The following is a 24,070-nucleotide window of genomic DNA, read 5'->3' as shown; positions in this document are numbered from 1 at the left end:
ACCACATTATTATTATTACTACTAGTAGTATAGTATTCCATCCATTTTCTAAAACCTAATTGCAGATGATTTGAACTATCTGAATTTTAAAAAATGTATTAGCATAAATCGAAATCGGAGCAAAAAAGTCATACTTTTTACCCATAGGTCCCCAAACTTTCAGCGCACGATCCCTAAAATAACAGTACGACAGACTCGCGACCCCCATTCTGCGATGGGTGGTCCCCTCGGCAGATTTCGCCAATCCGGGGGGTGGGAATAGTCACCCTCGGTAGATTTCGCTGATCGGGGATGGGGGGTGGGCATGTAGGTTAATTCAAATTAACATATTCTGGAAATCAGCCCTCGACTCCTCCGCCGGTGTCTTGCAACCCCTCCGGGGGTCGCAACCTTCATTTTGGGAAACCCTGCTTTTACCTATCTAAGGTAAATGTGCCACACCTCTATGCAAATGAGAGCATTGGAAGAAATCCAACGCATGTGTGTCGTGAAGTTAGAGACATTGCATTAGAAAGAGGTGAACTTGTTAGTTTACGAAGTCTAGTAAGGGAAAATGTTATGACTGTAATTATAAATAATGCAATAGTTAATGTGGTCCTCTGTTTTCAAGACAACCAATGCGAAGGTGAAGCTACGTTTTACGATTATAATTTTGGTTTCCGATAGCTATAACGCGCAAACAGAACTCTAACTAGCCTATTTTTTTACCCTAGCGAAGGGGCGTGTTCTTTCTATCTTGACTGAAAACCCCGCTCTGTCTACTATGCTATCTACAGCACATCTGAGTCTGAAAAAATACCTTCTTTACTAGACACCAGAGTATCTGGGATTTCGTCTTCTTCGCAAATAAACCATGCCATCGTGGATTCCCGGAGCCGTGTAAATATATCGAAAAACGCTTGCTTGAAGACATAATGGAGGACTAACACAGAAGGACGCTGCTATACCGAAATTTACCGGCTTTTTCGGTCAAGGCGTAGCTAGCTGCTAGCCAGTTAGTAATCGAAAAGCCTCGGCTCTGCAAGCGCCCAGTTGTCGAGCTTCGTTTGAAAACAAGGTAAACTTCTTAACGCGAGTAATCTGGTTCGTGCATAAAATGGCAGTTTTGTATTGATGGCGACATGTTGTGTTTATGTTTTTTATATTCTGCATGAGTACCCAGCTAGCCGTTCAAAACTAACTAGGTAACTACTTATCTGCAACTCATTCCCTACAATCACTATAACAATACTTTCTGTTTTTATATACACGGGACGAGAGAATTGGCAAATGTTGTCCGCATTCGCTGTTACTGTTCTTGATTCGTAAACGTGAAGTATGAGCTTGGGGTACACCGCTTATGCTTTAACGGCTAAAATGGCTGACATCTCCTTCTGGGAATATGCGCTTTCAACCGAACTATGTCAGCTGAGACAAATCTGCTCGCCTCTGATTGGTTGAGAGTGCGCTTAATAGTTCAACTGTCTGTTGTAATTGGCCAGTGCGAAGGCCATTTTGGGGTAATCACTTTTGGTAGTACCTGGCGGTTTCAGAGGAGAGAAATTCCAGAAACCCTTCTGAAATGTGGAGGAAATATGCTGAAGAGATTCAAACAATCGTTAAGTACCACGAAGTGCACAGGTTTCCGAGCTTGAGTTCAAGATTGATTGACATTTCATATTACACCCCGTATAGCTAGCTGCATACCTTGCTCGAAGTGGAGCGATGAGGACGGGGGATTTTAGACGACTCCGCCCCCTACTCATCAAAAATAAAAACATACCGTTTGTTTAGTAGCGAGCATATGGGTGGGGGTGGTGAAAAGTTTTCGCACGTTGAAATGTAACGTTTGTCACATTATGTGACCTGAAGCATCAAAGCAACGTATTCGCCAGAAAGTTGTTTTTCCCATCTGATTACTAGTTTTTACCAGCGGGGCCATATTCGTGTAACCAATAACCAGTCACAGTCTGGTTTCAACAGTTTCGATTTCTCAATATTATGTGGCATATTTTTTACACCCCCCAAGCATCTGTCTTTCGGGTTGCTTGAGGCGTGACAGTTTTTTTTTTTTTTTACTTTTGTTGGTCCAAGTAATCAGTGGCGTACCTAACCCTGTAGCACAGGTGAACCGGCGGCCTACAGTGGCATACTGCGCTAAACGCAAAGCCGTTTGAAAGCCGGCGCACTATCGTGCAGCTGGGGGATGGGCTTCTGTGCGCGTGCGGTTTACGTACGGCGTCGCCACGAGACCACTTTGCGATCATAAATGCAGTCGCTGCCCCGGTCCTCAGCGGGACACTGGAATAGATGGTTGTTGCATCACTATCGCGAATAGATGTTTATTACCATGTTATCCGGTGTCTTCGTGGTTACTGAAACTGGACCTGCATTTATCTAAAAGTATATGGCATGCTGGCAACAGAGGCAGTTCTAACCCAATAATGATCTAATTCGGAGAAAGTTAAAGAATTTGCTTACTCTGCCAATGCACTTTGCATTTCCTCCTCTGTTAAGTGTCTAAGGTGGTTAAGTGTCTAGTCGTATGTGGGCTTTTGATAATGTTTTTAGGGAATACATGTAAAAACTAAAGATGTGACTGGTTGATAAAAATTAATTGCAATCATTATATTCCTACTCGTCTTGAGTGCTTTTGTTTTCTGACACGGCCGTAGATTTGGGTATGGACGGTAGGAACATGGCCCTACCAATATTGCTGGAGTACCATATGTGTTGCCGGGGTTCAGGGCTTATTTAGTCTCTAGCAATATAAAAGTACAGTAAATGCCACATCTGCATGTATAGTGGAGTGTTATTCATGTATTCAAATGTATATTTGTGTGTGTGTGTGTGTGTGTGTGTGTATATATGTATATATATGTATATAATGTGTGTGTGTGTGTGTGTATATATATAATATGTGATGTATATGTATATCGGTGTATCTCAAGCAATCATGGTAAATGAAAGTCACACTTGCATTTTAACTTTCCTACCTGTTCTGCACCTACACCTCTTCTGTCCTTCACACGGTGTGCAGAGGCAGGCTGCAGGTCCATGAGGAAGCCACGGAGGAGAGGCCGCCAGACTGGGGGTGGCGTGAGTGGGGGGGGTCCTGGCTATCAGCGGGCCCCTTCACCCTATAGCCTAAAACTGTCACCAACCAGAGAGACCCTGACATATGCACAGGCACAGAAAATGGTGGAGGTGGACCTGGACGGCAGGCTCCATCGGATCAGCATCTTTGATCCACTCACTGTCATCACAGAGGATGAAATGACAGCTCAAGACATCTCTGAGTGCAACAGCAACAAGGAAAATAGCGAGCAGCCACCATTCTCCAGTGAGGCTAAGCCAGGGCGACGGGCACCTTTGCCCAAGGGCCGGAAGAGGGATGCCAAGCATAGTACAACTGTGCCAAATCACCACCACCTTGGCTCGCAGCACGTTCCAGTGGCACCATCAAATGCTCAACCCAATTCTTCCCACTGCCCCAGCCAATACGGCCCTCTCCCTGTGCCCACTTTCCGTGTTTTGGACACGGTCTGCCTATCAGAGGCACCACCATTGCCCAACGCTTATTACCGCTACATTGAGAAGCCAGTGGAGGAGCTAGATGCACAGGCAGAGTATGACATGGATGAGGAGGATCTAGCCTGGCTTGAGATGGTGAATGAGAAGCGGGTCTTAGATGGGCAGACTGTAGTTTCCCCAGACTCCTTTGAGCTGCTCATGGACCGGCTGGAGAAGGAGTCCTTCCTGGAGTCTCGGAGCCTGGCGCCAGCTCAGGGCACCATTGATGAGGATGCCTTTTGTTGTGTCTGTCTGGATGACGAGTGTATCAACAGTAATGTTATTTTGTTCTGTGACATCTGCAACCTGGCAGTGCACCAGGAGTGCTATGGCGTGCCCTACATCCCTGAAGGCCCTTGGTTGTGCCGCTGTTGCTTGCAGTCACCATCTCGGCCAGTGGACTGCGTGCTCTGCCCTAACCGGGGTGGTGCCTTCAAACAGACCAGTGATGGGCGCTGGGCGCACGTCGTGTGTGCTATCTGGATCCCTGAAGTGTGCTTTGCCAATACAGTGTTTCTGGAACCAGTGGAGGGTGTAGGCAACATTCCTCCAGCACGCTGGAAGCTTACCTGCTATCTGTGTCAGCAGAAGGGCCGTGGGGCCTCCATCCAGTGCCACAAGGCCAACTGTTACACAGCCTTCCATGTCACCTGTGCCCAACGAGCCGGGCTCTTCATGAAGATTGACCCCGTGCGTGAAACTGGTGCCCATGGAACTACTTTCACTGTCAAGAAGACGGCCTTCTGCGAGGCACACACCCCGCCAGGTGGTGATAGGCAGGGGGCGACTGGCTCAGACGAGGATGACGAGAACGGAGGCAGGCAGGTGGGAGGCAGGGGCAAACGGGCCCGCAGCTCCTACACACAGACCTGTGCTGCACCACAACGGCATCGGGGTAAGAAGGCAACCAAACAGTCGAAGAAGAAGGCAAAGAAGGGCCTGGAGGTGCCATCTCGCCGTGCCTCCATGCCACTGGTCACGGTGCCACAAATCCCCTCTCACAGGTCAGTTCCAGCAGTATTTAAAAAGGATTATTTTTCAATAGTTCATGTAGCAGACTGTAATTATTAAACTTAAATAATGATGAATATGTATAATTAATATATATTTATGTATATTTCATCAAATGATAGAAATGTGTGATGTTTCCTGTAGCTAATAAATATTGAATTTTAGTTATGTGGTTTTCAAAAAGATTCCACTGTTAATCATATATGATACTTTGGGCAATTTAGGCTAAGGGAATGGATATGGATGGTAGGAAAGAAAATCCAGATGTCTTGCTCAGTGTGGATTTATTTTAACTCTTGCACCCTAAAATAATTGACCTTAACTCCCTGTAATTCAATATTAATTTGGGCTTATAAATCAAGTATAGAAACAATAATTGAATGTAAACACTTTCCAGAACATTCTTGTACTAGTAGAAATCACGATAAACCTTTCAAATCCTTTTTATTTGCATGTAATGGAACTTTCTTGTACTGCAGGTTGAACAAAATTTGCAAAGGGGTCCTCATTCAACGGAAGAACCAATTTATGCAGAGGCTTCACAACTATTGGTTGTTAAAGCGGCAGTCGCGCAATGGTGTGCCTCTGATTCGTCGGCTGCACTCTCATCTACAGGCCCAAAAGAATGTGGAGCAGGTTAGGTATCTGGTGGGTTGGGGTTTGAAGTCGAATAATTTAGAACATATAATGTGAAATAAAATTGTTACTAATGTTTCTTGTTTTCGTAATTGGTGTAATTGTCACAATCTTTTGCTTTGGTTTCAGATATTAAACTTTTTCATGTATATGCTTGTGTCTCCAGGCGGAGCCAGATGAGAAGCTGAGTGCTGTGAGGGAGGAGCTGAAGTACTGGCAAAAGCTGCGGCACGACCTGGAGAGGGCCAGGCTCCTGGTGGAGCTTATCCGAAAAAGGGAGAAGTTGAAGAGGGAGCAGGTATGGAAGTTTAAAGGGCTACTGGCAGAAGTGGAAAGTTCAAGTCCAGAAAGTATAAATCCAGACCAAGATTTTGTTTCAACCAAGCAGTTGAGCATAAAGAGTTACATTCACAGAGTACTCAACCGGTTGGTTGAAAAGAAATCTTGGTCTAAATTTGTACTTTCTGGACCTGAACTGTCCACCTCTGGTCACTGGGGTTGTAGAGAGGCTGGGACCACTGCTGATTATTGTATTGCAGCTGCAGCTAAAAAGAATGTCTTTGGTTTGCATTGGTTAAGGTGTTCATTTGATATTTGGAGGAGAGGTTGATTTGGCTGCCTCTTTCTCCAGGTGAAGGTGCACCAGGCGGCTTTGGAGCTTCAGCTCACCCCTGCACTGGTGTTGTTCCGCTCCACCCTGGACCAGCTACAGGAGAAAGATGTAGCACAGATTTTTGCACAGCCGGTTAACCTCAAAGAGGTCAGTTTTGATGCCTGTTCATTTGTGTCTTATTTGATTCCTACCTAGTACCAGTCAGGATTCCTTTTTGTTTCCAGATCATCTTGAATTTTTCGTGACTTTAATTCAAATAGGTGCTACAAAAATTACTTTTGGATTTTGGTCCATTTGATAGCAATGTTATGGTTCTACAAAATTTTCAGTCACAAATTCATCCCAAAGTTACTTCATTGAGTTAACGTCTTGATACTATGTGTGCAATTGGAGTAAATTTAACTAGTTGTTCTTGGAGCTACCTTGATGTAATACAAGCTTCGTGCCTTCCGTTATCCAGCTAGTAGCATCCATTTGGAAAGTACAGACTGGCTGTGAAGGGATGTACTTGGTCACCGTCAATGATTGGGTATTTTGTCACATTCAAATGTTGCTCATTGGGTATTAAAATCTACTCAGAAAATATTCCCCGTCCATTTGCACCATCCCCACCAATCTGTGTTTTTCCACACAAGTCTGGATGGATCCACGGATTCACGCTGTTTACACTAAACTCTAAAGTTGTTCCATATATTGCTATTTAAAACTTATGGTTCTATCATTTTGCAAATTTTGGCATTTGATGAAAATGTGCTGCACATGCCTGTTGCACACATCAGTAAACTTGGGCTCTTTCAAAAGGCAGAACATAGTGGATGTGCTAAGATGTGCTGAGCTTTGGGGAAAGACAATCGCACTCATTTCACATGTGTATTATGTGGAGAGGCTACTTAAATGGAGAAGCTAACAGCCCCAGTATGCAAACACTGCTACAAGGGGGTAAGACGTCTATCCTGGCGAAGCAATGGCTTCCCGCTGGTTCTGATTTACGTAAGGAGATTAAAGATCATCAGGTGTGGACGATAAGATATTGGCATGATTACAGGATGTGATTTAGGGCTGTCACTAATATGTCAGTAATCGAGTAATCTACTGATGTAATCTGACAGTTCATTGAGTAATTGTGTATGTTTAGTGTAATATGGTATAATAGATGCATGGCAATTGACACAAGGTAGGAATCATGTTAACACTGGGCGAACATGCAAATTCCACATGCAAAGTGTGCGACAGCAGCAGTACCCACTTTGGCACTCTACTGCCCTCAGTACTAGGCTTGCACAATGTGCAGTGTTAATATTGGCATGGCATTTCACACGCATTGCATAGAAGGTGATAGTCTGCTGGGTTCACTTCAAACCATCAATAAGTTGTGCTTTTGGTCAGTCATAGGAAACAAAATTTAGAAAGGTCTGCGATTTTGTAATAATGGTTCCTCTTTTCAACGTTATGTAGTATATGGGGGAAAAAATGTCAGTCTAAAGTTTACCGCTTTTGCATGAGCTCTCAGTGCACTCTGAGACAATCATGATTGTTTTCCTCCTTGCTGTATGATTCACTCACAGACTGTCTGGCATGTTCGTGAGAAATTAAACCAAATGAGAAAGAAGGGGAGAAAAGCAAACAAGAATCGGTCAAAAAAAAGACGTTCGGCTTGGAAACATTTTGTATTCCATGGAGGCGATATTAAGCAAAAGCAAGTAATTTGTCAGCACTGCTTTGTGTCTCTTGGCACAACTAAGGGCAATACCACTAATAAATGTGACAGACTTTGTTGGTTGATTGGCAAATGGAGCTTATTTTAAATTAACATCTTTAAAAATCATGATGTAAACCATTCAATATCATTTAGCCCTACTCAAAGACACAAAATACTCTCTCAAAAATATTATGTAGTTATGTACCATATTATATAGTTATATAAATATTTTATAGTTACTCTGGTATGGTAGATTTATTCTCCCCCCAGATGATGAGAATAAGTGGCTCAGCTTTGCTTTAGCAGACATTATTCTGATAGTTGTGTTTTAGCTTTTATGTGAGCTGATTCATATCCCTTTCCCTGGTTGGTTTATTCATAACTATGCCTATTTATTTCAAAACAATATAATATTTAAATGGGAATGTTTTGTAGTATTGATTTAGTATCAATTTGGTATTGATGCTGAGGTACCAAAGCTGGTATCGTTATCAAAGTCCAAATATTGGTGTTGATCCAGCTGCACCAATCTCTGACCCCCATCATCCACATGCTGCAACAAAACAAACATTTTTCCCTTTTTTACTTGTCCATTTTGGTCGCCTTTTCTTTTTTCATGGAAAGAGTAAAACCCATGTGGTGTGCTCTGCTAATCATATTTAATAAACACAAAGTTTATACAGGTTACTAAGTTTTGGGTATCTCAAAACGCATCTACTTAATATTTAATCCATGCTACTAATCTCCTTACCAAATTATGAATATAAACGTCCATATGACACCAAAAAGCTGGCATCCGGCCAAATGCTTCGTCTGTCATCTGAAGCCCTGCTGATTATTGCACATGCGCGATATAATAGCGCCCAGCCCTAGCTGTTGTACACTTGTAGCCATCCTGTTTGCTTTTACTGTCTTTTGTTCTCTGTAACAAAGTGTTTTTGCCTTCAGAATAACCACTTTCTGGAAGTTTAGGGTCGTGCGTGTGTGTCTCATGAAACGATATACAACTAAATAAATGATTTGCAATATGATACAGAAACAATTAGGGGTGTAACAATCAGCAACAAGCATCGATTTGTATCGATGTATCGATTCAACGACAACCAATCCGATGCATCGCCGCGACCGCATAAATGTTTGTTTTATTTTTCTCTCACCGGTTCCAATATTGTTTTCATGATCCACTCTGGCGTGTACATGGTCTACACCAGGGGTGCCCAATACGTCGATCGCGATCTACTGGTCGATCGCGAACGTTGTGTGGGTAGATCGTATGGCATAAGGAAATAGGGGATGGATGACGCGTTTAACCATGCCAGCTGCTGCAAATCTCTAGCAAGCTACCGAGTCGCTTCCAATTTATTTAAACTTAAGAAAGGGTATAAAAATGAATGGGGGAGTTGGACCAAGTAAGAACCCAAAAACCTACCACTTCCATACGGAAGGACCATGTCGTATTTGAAGTTCCCAATAAAATACGATAAAATGCTAATTATATTTTTCTTTTTTTAATTCATTGAAATGTAAAGGATTGTGTGACATTTCATCATTTCGACTACTAACTCTAGTATCGAACTGAATCGTATTGTATCATGGGAATTTCTGAGGTATCAAAAAAAATCGTAGCGCAAGGAAAGCTGTGATTTACACCCCAGAAACAATACAATTGATTGTTATGTTTCAGTATACCTTTTATGCAGCAGTGTTCAGATATGATTCAATTAGGCTTGGACTGAATATGGATTAGATCAGCTGAAGTGTCCTACTTTAGTATAAACACACAAGCCCCTGTTTATTGTTTTCCCTATACAAGGAATGCAAGCAGTTTTAGGACAGATCCTCCGCTGACAGTGCCACTGCTGAAGATGCTTATCTCCTTAGCACATCAAGTTAAAAAAAATTTGATGGATCTTCTTCAGACTTTGCCATACGATAAGAAAATTAGCAATTTCGATAAACTGTCGACAAGGACCATTTTTTGATAGCACGCAGCTATCTTATCACAGAAGTGAATGAAACCTAGTAACAAACCGTACTGTCAGTTTTCTGTTAAGACAAAAAAAAAGTATATTTTTGTATGATATATTTGTTAAAATTAGTTTTCAGTTTGCAGTCCATTCAGTTTGTCGCATTTCATGCTCTGAATCTATGGGCGGTTCTAAGGGAAATTTTAAGCCAAAATGCAGCATTCAATTAAAGAAATAATGACTTGAAATATCATTATCAATATCGACTGATATGGGAAAAATTGTATGGGTGATGATCTGGACCGGTTCTGATTTTGAGACATATAGTACTGAAGCAACGCCTCTTAGTGGCAGCAAAGGGCAGGGTGACTGCAGAAGGCACTTGCCCTTCACAAAAACATCATATGGTTGTTGATCTTCACAGATGGAGATCTGCTGAACCTGATTACATTGAGACAAGTCATGCAAAGTCATTCCCACAGTCTCTAGTTTTGCTACATAAATCATTTTAGACCATAGAAACCTGGAACTGATCATACTTGCAGTTACTATGCAGCGATAGTGAGAGGGAGTTAACATCTGACCATTTAGCTAGTGAATTAAGTGCTGTCTCATAGTGCCTGATAAAGCTCTGGAGGAAGACGTCCATCTCTCTGCTGCTTTGAGAACATCCCCATCACCCTGCAGGTACCAGACTATCTGGAGTTTATATCCCAGCCCATGGACTTCTCCACCATGCGTGCCAAGCTGGAAGCTCATGCTTACCGCACGTTAACGGAGCTGGAGGGTGACTTCAACCTCATGGTAGCCAACTGCCTGCGTTACAATGCCAAGGACACCGTGTTCCATCGTGCCGCGCTGCGCCTGCGCGACCTCGGAGGTGCCGTTCTGCGGCATGCTCACCGGCAGGCCCACAGCACGGGGCTGGACCCTGACTCTGGCATGCACCTCCCTGATTCTCCCCACCGGCATGACTACTACCGCTGCTCCTGGGAGGATGGTAAGTTTGCGGGCAGAGTTTGTACCAAGCGTATGTGTTAGATCACCACCAGTGATCAGCTTCTCTGCCTTTTTTCATTATTATTATTATTATTAAAAGCAGGTCTCAAATAAAGGGAAACTATAAAGCACAGTAGTTTAGTTCATTTTGGTGTTGGATACTGTTTTCTAGGGCTGTCATTAGCTATTTTTCTATTAATTAATTTGTTGACTATAATACAAAAGGGTTGATTAATCTAGATGATTAATTTTCCTCCAGGCAATGAAATGGAATATTAATTTTATTTTAACAACAACCAACAGTATATTATTCCAGGGCTTTAGATAATGGATGCTGGCTTTTTGGCACTATACAGACATTATTTTCACCCACAATTCAATAAATTAGTAGTATGTCTAAAATATATTAATGAGGTTCGTACTGTGATGCCCAAAAGTTAGTGATCTGTATAAATTCGGCGTATCTTTAAGCGTTATTAATTTTGGTTGACGGAGCACGCTACATGCGACTGTTTTGGTAAATCGTGGAAGCGATAAGCACTGAAGTCAAGAAAGGGACCAACTCAACAGCCACATCTGTTAAAAGAGGAGACATTGTGTATAAACAAGGCAAAAAGATGTTGGTGGTGAGACATTGTTTTTTGATGATTAAAGTCTGACACTTTTTGTAAATATAGTTTTTTAATTTTTATTTCAGTTCAGGAAATATTTTCTTTTAATTAGTGTGTTTTAGTTTTAGTTTATGATAACTCTGGTTCCAACAAGCTCTATGTACATGAACACTCACTGGCACAGTCAGTTGACGTAGAATAAGCCCAGATTTTAGCCTAAACATTTTCTCAAACAGTTATTCAATGGAGATTCTTATGACTTTAATAATGAGTGTGTTTGACAACTTCAAGAACAAAAGATATTTAAAAGCTCTTAATTCTAATGCTAATATAATAAACATGAATAGACAGCACTTAGGGTGGTTTTGCCTACTCCGGCGGTCCGTCATCCAGAGTAGCGCTTGTGTATTTTCCCTTCAGACCCTCGTACATAGCGCTAGTCCCTTTGTATTATGCCATCGAACTTTGCACGGCGTAAAACCACCATTTTTTTGTGATAATTGAACTACTCCCATAATTACGTACTGATATTAAAGGAAAACATTTGTTATAATGAATTGCATTTCAGAAATCATAATGGTAATTTCATTATTATTATTATAATAAAAAAATTATGCGGCGATTTAAAATATTGATGTCGACGCATTTTCAGCGTCGACATTATTTTACGTCGACTAATTGCGGCAGCTGTACTATATTCTTTAATGTCAGGTAACATTTAATGCTTTTTGATTATGTACCATTTAGTTTGAACGGTACTGGGTGAGTTTGACCAGAGCTCTGTGACTTGTGGCATTTTTCCACTGCTACCAAGAACCAAGCCTTACTTGAGCCACACCGCGAACTGATGGTTTTCCATTTAAAATTATCCGAACTGTACCCACGCTGACAGAGCCCTGCTAAGCAGGGCCTAAAACATGACCCAAATGAGCTGGTCGCGTCACCAACATCTGATTGGATGAAATGCAGGGAGATAATGGTGATCTGCATTGATATGCATGGATTATCTGAAGGAAAAGGGGGCATATTCTATATATTATTCATTATTAGTGGTATCGTATGCATCGATGTATTCCTGATAACTCGAACCATGAAAATGCCCAACCTTCTGCATTAAAAATGACTAAATTAAAACAGCTGTGCAGAATGGATTTGTAACTCAAAATTACATAAGTTAATGCTAATTCTTCTAGTGTTTCATGCTGTCTAGACTGCGATTCTCACAGACTTGCTAGTGGAAATTAGCATTAGCGTATGACTTGGTTCCTGTATGCCAGTGGAAAAGGTGCCATTAGACTTGGCTAGGAGAGGGCAGGATATTTTGGCTTCTCAGAATGAATATGGTCTTGGCAGTGGAGTATCACAAGAAATTGATTCTATTATTGAAAGCCTGGATGTGCTTCCCAGTTGCTTTCTGTTTTATGGTCGTTATGGAACGAGGATGGTTACCATATCGTTTTGTGTGAGTGTGCTTAATTCCCCAGCAAAGGGTATAGTGTGCATGAACACTGACAGATTCTCAGAAGGCTAAAATTTCTGACTTAAATTAAGTGTACTTCTGCCAGCAAACTCCAGTTTCCATTTTCCAGTCCATTTTCTCCTTTTATTGCTTGTGTAAAATTACTTGCATGAGGCTGTTAAACTGGTATACCTTTCTGTCCTCATACACGCAGTGGACACACTTTTGGTGCCCGAGAACCGCCTGCACATGTCCCTGGAGGACCAGCTGAAGGAGCTTCTGGACAAGCTGGACATGGTCATGTCCATGGGTCCCAGTGGGGCTCGTACGCGGCGTATCCGCCTGCTGCGGCGGGAGATAAACAGCGTGCGCTACAAGCATGACCAGCCGCGCCACCTACTGCAGCATAATGGCAGAGAGGAGAAGGAGGAGGACGAGGAAGATGAAAATTGCTTGGATGACGGCAATAATGTGCGTGTGTCAATGTTGTCTTCCAGCCCTGACAAAGGTGAGAAGAGTTATTACACACACACCTGGATGACCGTTCCAGATACTCTGTTAGATGCTGTCAGTCCCATTATAGGTGTCATTTAGACGGATGAAAGTACATACAGTCAGTCCTCTGATGACATTGGAAATCAAAACCTTACCTAGAACTTGATTTGAGTAGGATTTAATGCGTAGTTAAGCATTGCTCAGTGTGTCTGTTTTGTGCTGTCCGTGACCTGGCTGTAATAGGGTCAGGCTATGCTCCTGCTCTTTAGGGAGCAAAGTAAAAGAGTCCAACATGGTTTCTGGCTTCACCATTACTGAATTATGAGGATATGGAGCTTCTGTTCAATAAAGCCAGACATTATGCTCAAATACATGTGCTAAACCTATGGTGTTTTTCTCTCCTATTTTTAATAAAGTGAAAGTCTGCAATTAACCTCTTTGTGCATGCAGATGAGATGAAACTGGTACTTCCTCCAATGCTGGAGCCTACAGGTGCCGCCCTCCCCCCCCAACATGGGGAGACCCCCCAGGATCCACCCACATTACAACCAGTGGCCTCTGATTCCAGGCCCAATGGGCGTCCTCACAAGCACCTGAAATCTGCTGCTGATGGCGAAAGTGGAGCCAAGTCTGAAGAGGAGGGGCATGTGGTCTGCCTGTGCAGTGATGGGGGGGCCGGCAGTGGGCACTCAGCCCCTCCCCCTCCCGCTGTTGGTGTGGGCCGTCGCACCTCTGTTCTTTTCAAGAAAGCAAAAATCGGAGCCAAAGCTCCACAGTACAGGGATGGCCCACTGCAGAATGGGGGGAGCAAGGGGGTTCCTGGGACTACTCCAGACCCCAGCCTGCTCATGCCTGCTGGTGCACCACCTAGGACCACTCCCCCACCCTTACCAGCCGTACTGAGACGGCCCGCCACTGATTCTGACACTGATGGGGATAAGTCGCCTCCCCCAGCCCAAGAGAGAGGTGAGGGAATCCCGCTGTTGATATCTAATGATACCAAACAACCATCCATATTTCATTCGTCCTCTAATTGCTTATTATGGTCAGTGTTGTGTGGGGGGGGGCATGGAATCTATCCTAAGCTGGGTTGACCCCTAGGTAGGATGCCAGTCCATCTCAGGACACACGTGCGTGTGTGTACACACACACACACACACACACACACACACACATATGCTACGGGCAACTCAGAAATACGAATTATGACTGTGGGAGGAACCGGGAGTTACTGAAGGAAACTGAGCTTAGTATAAGTTGCCTTGACCAAACCTTTTTATAGTTCTGGATTTTTATACTATACTCTGTATTTTGAACCCGAGCTTCATTTCTAAGTCCTTACACACCTTCCTGATTGTCAGTCCTTCTCATGCAGTACATTTTTGTTGCTGCAGCATCATCATACTGTTTAGCTAAGCAAAGGCTTTTACATCAGGGTTCCCAGTTCTGGTCCTGGAGGGCCAGAATCCAACAATTTGCAGATTTCCTTGCTCACACACCTACTAAACCTGGTAATGAGCCGATTTAAGATGTTTGCACAGGAAAATCTGCGAGCTGTGCTGGGTTCTGAATGGACCAGAACCAGGACCAGGACCAGAATGGGCTTTCCCTGTATTATGTGTACTAGATAGGCTGAGAGGATAGATAGGATAGTAGGATAAAGCAAATATATAAAATGGCTACAGCTGGAATAGTAACTGAACAAGTGCTCTAGACATGAACGTAAAGAAGTAGGCTAAAAGCATTTAAAGCATTGTAAAGGTATCACATAACCAGTGTGTGTCCATTTGCACAGGTCTGACCAACGGCTTTGCCAAGCACAGAGATAGCGGCTCGGAGTCGGATCGTAGTGCCTCCCCTCTCCTCCACAATGAAATGTGAGACTTTCCTCTCTCTCTCCAAACCCGAAGAAAGTGTTTCGCTGCGTGTTTTACAGCCGTCGTCTCGGTGAACCACTGTTGGTGTTTAATTTATTGTTTGAGAGGAATTGAGCTGATTTTTTTCTTCTCAACATTTAGGTGTACTTATTAAAGGCAGTTTGAAAGTGGTCTATAAAAACATTAACCCAGGTTTGACCCATTTCATCACAGAGCTCCTCCTCTGAAGCGCAGTCGTGGAAAACCGGCACTTTCCAAAGTCCCATTTCTGGATGGTGTGAATGGCGATTCAGATTACACTGGGACAGGTCAGTGTACGAGTATATGTCACATCATCATCATTATTATTTACGAGTTTAGCATCCAAATAAAAAATATATCTACTTAGGATGGAGCTGTCCATTGTAGCAAGTACATTAGAAACAACTGGAAATGGTGAATTGGTAAAGATCAATATCCATAGACTCAGGTTATTGAGTTATTGCCAGTCTTTTCATATATGATTAAAATTAAGCATGCTTAATTGTCGCTCATCAATTTCTGCTCAGTATTAAGGTTTAGGTCGTATCTGATCTTTTTTTTTGTGGTGTCAAATATTCTTTCAATCTTGTGTTGCAGATATCAGTTTTTAACTTTATCAAAACAAAATGATTATCTAGTCAGACTGGCTCTTCTAGCAATTTCATATTGCTGTCAGTTGGATTCTTTGTGTTAGGGAAATTTGTCAGAAGTTGCCAGAAAGCAAATTTTTCTTATGGACACTTACCCAAATTTGGTTAATCTCTAGCTAGTACGCATATCTCCAAATTTGAGTTCCCCAGCAGCTTCTGTTTACTGGTTTAACTAGACTTAGTAGAAACCTGCTATAGGGGTTAATTTGAGAGAAAATGGCAGAGCCCAACCTTTCGTAACCAGGGACCACTAAATGTAACTTGGCTAGGTTAAAAGTCCTGATCCTGTCTCATTTATATAATTTGCTAGAAGTGTGAAGAATCTAACTGCAGTGTTTGAATTTATTCTATTATTTCTTGTCGACTGTTGGCTATAAAAATATCGGGCATAAAATCGTATTGAGTTTGTTAAAAGAAATACATGCAAAGTTAGCAAAGGGCTGTCAATACCTCTGCCCTGGGTATGGAGTATCGTAGCTGCCTGGGCTTTAAGCCTAGCAGAATCCATCGCTTCTTCCTCCTTGGGAGAACCCTGGCACGCTGGGTCAGGGAGTATGGAGAGCTAATCGGTACCCTCTGCATCTGCAGGCAGGAGTATCCTGATGCCCTTTGAGAATGGAATGGAACTGGAGCCTCTAGACCTTGTGTGGGCAAAATGTCGAGGTTACCCCTCTTACCCCGCCCTGGTGAGCTTTCACTGTTCTGTTCATACAGTGCAGTTCATATACGGAACTACATACACATATCAATGTCATATTTTCCATGAAACCTCATACTTTTATTCATGAAATACGTGTGGAAATATAGTCAAGACATTGACATGGTTAGAAATAGTGATTTACTGCTTCAGGCTTTGCTTTCATTAAAGAATCCTCCACCTGCAACAGTCACAGCCGTGCAGACCTAGCTGTCAGTTTGTTTAGGTAATCTGCAGAAATCTCACTCCATGCATCCTGAAGCACCTTCTGTGACCCTTCGATTTGTCTTTCCATTCATACTTCATACTCCTGTGTTCTTTTCTGCATTTTAATCCTTTCGTCAGATATGGCTTTTTCTTTAATATTCAAACTAGAAGGCAGCGTCCCAGACTGGTTTCTTTACTGCTGAAGGCGAGATTGGTGTTTTGCAGTTCCTGTTTATTAAAGTTGTCATCTGAAGACTTATGCAGCATCATTTCTCAAGACTGGAGACTCTGATTTCTAGGCTATATTTCTGATGTTTGTTTTTTTTTTTTTTTTTTTTTTTTTTTTTTACATTGAGATAAATTGTGATTTCCTTTCAAAATTTAGAATGATGTGCCCGTGGTTCTGTATAACGTATACATCTTATTTGCATCATGACCTCGGTAATACACTTTATAGGTTCTGTACATCCATCCCACTCCGATGCTGTGAACAAAGGTGAATGTGTAAAGAATAATCTGTGGTGGGTCAGTGAACAGGAACATCCATCCATCCATCCATGCATTTTCCAAACCTCTTATCCTTCTGGGTCGTGGGGGGGTCCGGAGCCTATCCCGGAAGCAATGGGCACGAGGCAGGGAACAACCCAGGATGGGGGGCCAGCCCATCGCAGGGCACACTCACACACCATTCACTCACACATGCACACCTATGGGCAAATTAGTAACTCCAATTAGCCTCAGCATGTCTTTGGACTGTGGGGGGAAACCGGAGTACCCGGAGGAAACCCCACGACGACATGGGGAGAACATGCAAACTCTGCACACATGTAACCCAGGCGGAGACTCAAACCCAGGTCCCAGAGGTGTGAGGCAACAGTGCTAACCACTGCACCACCATGCCGTGAACAGGAACATGTGACATGAAAACTGTGTTTGAGGGCATTATTAGAGAGAGGTTTTGCCAAACTGGGGAGAAACAAAAATGTAGACTGGTGAATTGGTTTCAGCACACAGGAAACACGGAAGAACTCAACGCGCTCTTGGCTGTGCTACAGTAGGGGATTGGGGGAAATCATACACCACGTTTACATGCATACTAAGAAAATTCAATTATTGTATTGTTAAACTAAACCCGCACTCCTCAGTGTGCATGCTCCACAGTCCCGTTACCTCCCCCTCCCCAGGCTTTGACCCAGAAGTAACAGAAGGAGCCAGTACAAAGCTTAGAGTATAGCAGCTGTAAGGCTATGCAATTCCCTGCTCAACAAAAGGGCACTTTTCCAACATACCAGATACTTGTACATACCATGTACTTTAGGTACTTCAAGAAGGTAACAAATGTATGGTACTTCAAGGTGTTAGTTTACTGGATAATGGCACAACGCGAGGCAGGGTATTTTGTACTGAATTAAAAAAATGGCTGTAGTAGGACGGAATGACGTGATATTAATACCAACATCGCAAGTTATGCACATGCAATTCTTACATCGTTAGTCAGCTAGATTAAGATCAGGCTATTTTTTTTTTTTACCTTCAATTTAGTGTGAATATTATACCGCAGAGTTTGTCTCACTAAAACATTTTTACGCTGTCATAGGAAAAAGAAACCTAGCAAGTTTTGCAATTTTAATGATTATTCATTATCAAGATGATCTAGTATATGTTTAAAACTCAGTTTAAAGTTTACATCTGCTCCTTTTGTATAAGCGCTACATGTGTTTTCAGAGACAATCATAACATAATCATTTACATCCTTACTGTTTAAATCACTCCTAGACGGGTTAGTGAGAAATACTCCAATATTTATTACAACGAAATTCCAATTCCGTCCATAGTATATTATACAAAATACTTTACTTTTTGTTATCCTATCCTGATCTTGTATCTGTTCTTCTGACCAGATCGCCATTAAAGCTTGTCTCCCTTCATTTGTCCATGCATCCATTGTTAATTTAATTGTTTTTTTTATGTCTGTGATGTAATATGTCGAACGAGAAAAGCCCAATACTCACGTGCTGAGAGATCACCACCTGTTGTAACAGAGTCGGACATACTTCGGTCAATAAATTGATTCCCCTACTGCATGTATACTGGAACAAGGACAGCATAGTACAGCTATAGCTCGACTTAGCTGTGCATGTGAACGAACTGTTAGATTAATTGAATGGGTAGGCTTGTCACCTGACTGTGTGTGTTCTTCCTTGCCATTCCTGTTTTCCCCCATCAGATCATCGACCCAGACATGCCCCAGGAGGGTCTGCTACACAATGGCGTGCCAATTCCCGTGCCTCCCCTGGATGTCCTGAAGCTGGGTGAACAGAGGCAGGAGGAAGCCGGAGAGAAACTCTTCCTTGTTCTCTTCTTTGACAACAAGAGGACCTGGTAAGAAAAGGCTGGAAGAAGATCTTTCTAAGTCAGTCTGCAACTTCGGACTGTGAGTTTTGCGTTTGTCAGCATGACTCTGTCAAATACCACGAGGGCTGTGTAAGCATGATCAAAATTGGGTTAAATCCCAGTGTCCTAGTGTACTCAGCCCAAATCAGTCCAGTGAAATGCTCACTTTCAGTAAGTGGATGAGAGTAGGTTGTATAAAGTATTCAGAAAGGTATCTGCTAAACTGTTGAATAGCGCAGTTGTTTTTTCATGCATTTTCCAGATGAATATTTTACTGAAGCAATAAGTACTCCGGTCCAACAGCACTTTCTTATGCCAAGGCCAAGCTTTTACACTGCTACCTGAATGCTTGTGAAGATTCAGAGGGTGTTGTAATGCGGTATTGCTTGCTGCCTTGACAAAACTTCCACAAGTGGGGGGTTAGGAATGGTTACCTGTAATTGTCTAAATAGGGTAACTGTACCTTAAATTGTCTAAATAGTTGGAGTTTTTGCATGAATCGTCATGATGTGGAAGATGCATAAGCTTTACATGCTTGCAGGCGAGAGTAAGCTTGGGGGTTATACTGCAGGGTTGGCCAGAATCCTGCACTCTTTGCAGCAATTGTTGATAAAGAGCTGGTGCTGGGATTTGAACCCACCCACACCTAGCTGGGCCAATTAGTGGTCACCAGCTGTGTTCTATTGTCACTCTCTGTGGCCAACTGTGAAGAATCCATGTTCAGCCTGTGTGGTGCTTCTTGAATTTGTATAGTGGATTCCTAGTAAAAAAAAATAAAAAATCACATTACAGCATATTTAGAAATGTGGATGTATAAAACTCAAAAATATATTCAAAATATAATTTCACACTACTCAGTCATGGATTTGGATCATCATCCTCTTAGATCCATTTTTGGTTCATCTGCAGAATTACCTCACATCCCAGTTTAATATTCAATGCTACTCTTTGCTAATAATACACCCTGTCCTCGACTTGCAACCTATGGGACTTGCAACGACTCACACATGGGACTGAAGTAATTATTTATTTTTTAAAGAGTACGTATGTAAAAAATATATTTCAGGCAGCTATGTGGCTGGTAGCCCTACATTACCTAGTGGGTGCCGTGTGCTGTACAATGGTTGAACCAGGAAAGTACTGTACTGAATGGATTCCCAATCATCCCAGTCCCGCATGCATTTCCCAGTCTCATCACTCCTAAAAGTAGGAATGGGGGAAAAAACCTATTCTGTGCTTAATCGCAATACTGGTTTTGATAATTCAGTATTGAGAGAAATCTTATTTTATGCCTTTTCCCCGTGACTTTGAGAGTTCAAATAAAAAAAATAAATATATAAATAACATGTCCCTTGTTAAGTAACATTCAGGTTCACGCATCACTAACAGTGCTTAGACCAATCGGAGATGAGGGGCAGAGAGTGGCTCAGTGTGCCTGTAATCGCAAGGTCGTCGGTTCAAGCCCAGCCTCAGCACGTGTGCGGGTCCTTGAGCGAGGCCCTTAACCCCCAGCTCCCTGGGCGCCCCAACAGGTGGCTGCCCTTCGCAGACAGCTTGCCCTACAAAGGGTTAGTTGAGGGAGGCATAAACAAAAATCCCCATGGGGACAATACAGGATCAATTATTTACATAATTTCCTCAGGGATCAATAAAGTATTCTGAATCTGAATAAGAAGTCAGTATATTTCCAGAGTTGGGTAATTCAGGTCCAGAAAGTAGAAGTCCAGACCGGGATTTTATTTCAACAAACCAGTTGAGTACTCTGTGACTCTTTATGCTCAACTGGTAGATTTCCAGGTTTCGCAGACTCATCAATAATGTCATTTAGTAGCCTAAGGCCGTCTTTGTCATCACATCGACTTTAAATCGTTTTGCTTAATTTACTTTCTATAATTCTTCTATGTCAAAAAACTCATTGCTAAAGCAAATGCTAACCCTGTTTCTTAACTGCATCATCATGCGTAATACGGTGTATGTAAACCATAAAGTATTAATAATTTTTCTGAACATATTGGGCGTTTTGAGTACGATTGAACAAAATTTAAATTTTTTGCAATATTTAGAAGAAAACATTCTATATAGCCAAATAGAACTTTGCAACAGAGTCTGTCAGATAAGTTGGTGGTGGTGTCGTTCGTTGTGCCAGCAAATACAATCACTTGCCGTTGCTCAATTTCGTCTCTATCAAATACAGATACAAATACGAATGTCACCAGTTCTAGTTCGCTTTTCTCCTCTTTGCTTGTTTTGAATTGAATTTGAATTGAATTGGGCACTAGTGAATGGAAAATGGATTGATTTGTGAGGTCTGGACTGATTCCCAACCCTACGTAAAAAAGTCAGGTGTGACATGCACCCATTTCGAATTATGACCTGTCTGTCAACGATACCCAGTTGAGTAGTGAGGTTCCCAGCTCTTCAAACAGCAAAGCCTGCCCAGCAGATGGTCTCACCACCATTTTAGATATGTATGAGGTTTTTTTCTTGCTTTACTGTAAACATGCTCTCTGGCTTTGTAGCCAGATATTCCCACTTTTGACCCATCCGTCTGTTCTGTTTTCTAAGGCCTGTTTTAAACCAAGGTGACTTGGCAAACTTTGCATATGCTGTTATGCTCTTTCGGAGTGTAAAAACTTCTCTCTTCACAATTTCCCGTGAAGGTCAAATTTGTGCAGTCTTTTTGATTGTTGAATCATGTACCTTGGTATTGATTGTGGAAAGAGATGCCCTGTGGATCCGTCTTTTGGTCAGTATGAGGGCTGAAAGTGGTGGGCTGCCCTTCTTATAGGAGACTGCAGATGATTTGAAATTGTTTGCATTTTTAAGTATTTTGAACAGTTGTGGGGCACTTTCAGATCATTTGAAATGGTTTTTGTCTTTTTTTTTGTAGCATATCTTTTTCTTTAATCCTTTGATAGCTATCACTTTGGCATGATATATTCCTTCTCGCCAATATAGTAGTTTTAAAATCAAAAACACATTTCTCCCTATTAACTTTAAAATAATTTGCAGTTTTGTGGAACAGAGGCAAACAATTTTTATTTTTATTATTAGATTATTAAATGATCAATGTTCTGTACCTAAGGAAGTTGCATTCCCACGAAGTTTAGTTGAAAATGAATGGTAAAATACTACGTGGTCACTTTGTCCCATAAATGTATAAATGAGGATCAGACATTCACATGTCTGATAAAATGATAAAACTTCTCAGAGGTTTATGTTGATTGACTTTGTGTGCCTGTGTGTATGTCTGCTTGCAAGCAGGAAAATGGTGTTTTTGCTGGAAGATAATGAAAACAAAGTTAGACGGGTTCTCTATGCCGCCTTAGAGTCTTTATGTCTAAGTTGTTCATCGCAGCCTCCTCTCACCTCACAGGCAGTGGCTCCCCCGAGACAAACTGCTGCCCTTGGGCTTGGACGACACCGCAGACAAGCTGCGCATGATGGAGGGTCGGAAAACCAGCATCCGCAAATCCGTGCAGGTGGCCTACGACCGGGCGATGGTCCACCTCAGCCGTGTGCAGGGTGACCATCCCTTTGTCACCTCCAACTACTTGTAGAGAGAATGGGGTGAGAAAGAGGATGACAGTTAATCGTTTCCCTCAATTTCCGCACTGCTGCTGTTCTGGAGGCTGGAGCAGGCATAAGTTATGTCTTGATGTCGGGGCCTGGGTTCCTGATGGCTTTTGGTATTTCTAATTTGGGGACTGACGGCAGTTACATTGTCACCCAAGTAGCTGCTCCAGTCTAGTGCAAGCTGTGGTGAAACGAAGGCCAGCAAATTTAGTTGAGTTTGGAGTTTGAGTTACACTGTTCAAAGAGGAGGTGACTATCTCATCCATTTATACCGCACCCCCTCAAGTGGGAGCCATTCACCCTGATCCCACAGTGCCCTGGAGATTAGATTAGAATCCCGAGGCCGTGCACTGTCTGACTATCCTGTCCCCCTGAGCACACACTCCCAGTACTATTTGGGAGATTGAAGGCAAACTGCATTCATTACAGTGTGCTTCAGAGGAACTTAATTTTATTATTTTTATTATTTTTTTCCTTTTGTCAAAGACTACTGTAGTGAAAGGAATTACTTTGGTAACGGGGGGAAAAAAAAATCACTTTTCATATTTGTATAAAAGTATGAATTGATCACTGCCATTTTCTTACAATAGCTTTTTACTTTTTAATATTTTACAAAACCACTTGTACATTGAAAAGACACATTCATGTATATATATGTTTATATCATTCAGTACCTTTTAATTTAACATTTTGTTAAAGGTGAACTAAGTCATCTGCAAGAAGGAAGAAATATGAAGAGACCTTTGTATATACTTGTAAAATAGTCCCTTAAGTATGGACTGGCTTCATTGTGTATTCAGCTTATATGTGATGACAGTGTTTTCTCACACATGTATAATAAAACATTTGGTTTGATAATTTATTTATGGAAAGTTCAAAACAAATGAAATTATATATTAGTTGACATTTGAAAGTAAATGTTATTTAATATAAGCTATTGAAAAGGATTTAAGAATGAGGATCCACAGTGGACTTTGTGGCTCTGTTGTTGTGAGATTTATAAAATTCTGCTGTTGAGAGTTGTCATTTTTACTGGATGTAACTGCAGATATCTAGTCCACTGTCAAGCACAGAACCTTGTATTTATTGTAGAAAGAGTTTACTAGAATTATAGGCCATGTTTATATACGATGGTGCTGATGAGAAATTTTAAGCTTGTACAAAATGCAGATTTTACCTACTTGCCTATAACTGGTCTGAATCAATATTTTCTCATGGTGGGAAATAAATGTTCTAATCAAAATCACTTCGTGGTTCCTACTTCTGAAAAGACTTTTTCTACTGTTTGTTCTACTGTAAGAAATGGTGCAGCACAGAATTCACAGTCTCAGCCATGTCATTTACTGTACCAAAATTAGTTCCCTGAGCATGACTGGCCTACTGAGATGTGAATCTGGGTTTTCCTAATGTTGTGCTGAAACCTTGGACCTGAAATGCAACCAGGAAAACTAGTATATACTTTTCCAGCCTAAGGTCACATCCCTTAATTCTGTTGATTTCTATTAGTAACCATTTTATTCTGTGTAGTTGGAGTTATTAGATAGCACCAATGGTGAATTAATCAATTTGCCACCTAGAAACTTCTGAAAACGGCAGTCTGTGAGGA

General features: G+C 41.9%; 1 protein-coding gene across 3 annotated transcripts; it reads left to right on the top strand.

The window, feature by feature from the left end:
• The first annotated feature begins 333 nt into the window (after positions 1-333).
• brpf3b (bromodomain and PHD finger containing, 3b) lies at positions 334-23,707 on the top strand. Of its 3 annotated transcripts, none has more exons than XM_048982718.1 (13): positions 334-426; positions 3,020-4,556; positions 5,043-5,199; positions 5,366-5,497; positions 5,831-5,959; positions 10,166-10,478; positions 12,762-13,055; positions 13,493-14,008; positions 14,838-14,919; positions 15,133-15,227; positions 16,179-16,276; positions 18,722-18,876; positions 22,265-23,707. In XM_048982718.1, the coding sequence occupies exons 2-13, from the start codon at positions 3,037-3,039 to the stop codon at positions 22,446-22,448; spliced, it is 3,675 nt and encodes a 1,224-aa protein (XP_048838675.1). In that variant the 5' UTR covers positions 334-426; positions 3,020-3,036; the 3' UTR covers positions 22,449-23,707. The 3 variants fall into 3 exon arrangements, with proteins under 3 accessions (XP_048838675.1, XP_048838673.1, XP_048838674.1); XM_048982716.1 differs by lacking the exon at positions 334-426 and adding an exon at positions 459-1,057; XM_048982717.1 differs by lacking the exon at positions 334-426 and adding an exon at positions 1,079-1,597.
• The last annotated feature ends 363 nt before the right edge of the window (positions 23,708-24,070 follow it).

This window comes from Brienomyrus brachyistius, chromosome 18 (assembly GCF_023856365.1).
Source record: "Brienomyrus brachyistius isolate T26 chromosome 18, BBRACH_0.4, whole genome shotgun sequence".
Taxonomy (NCBI): domain Eukaryota; kingdom Metazoa; phylum Chordata; class Actinopteri; order Osteoglossiformes; family Mormyridae; genus Brienomyrus; species Brienomyrus brachyistius.
Note: the sequence above shows the minus strand (reverse complement) of the source record. Positions and strands in the feature narration are given on the sequence as shown.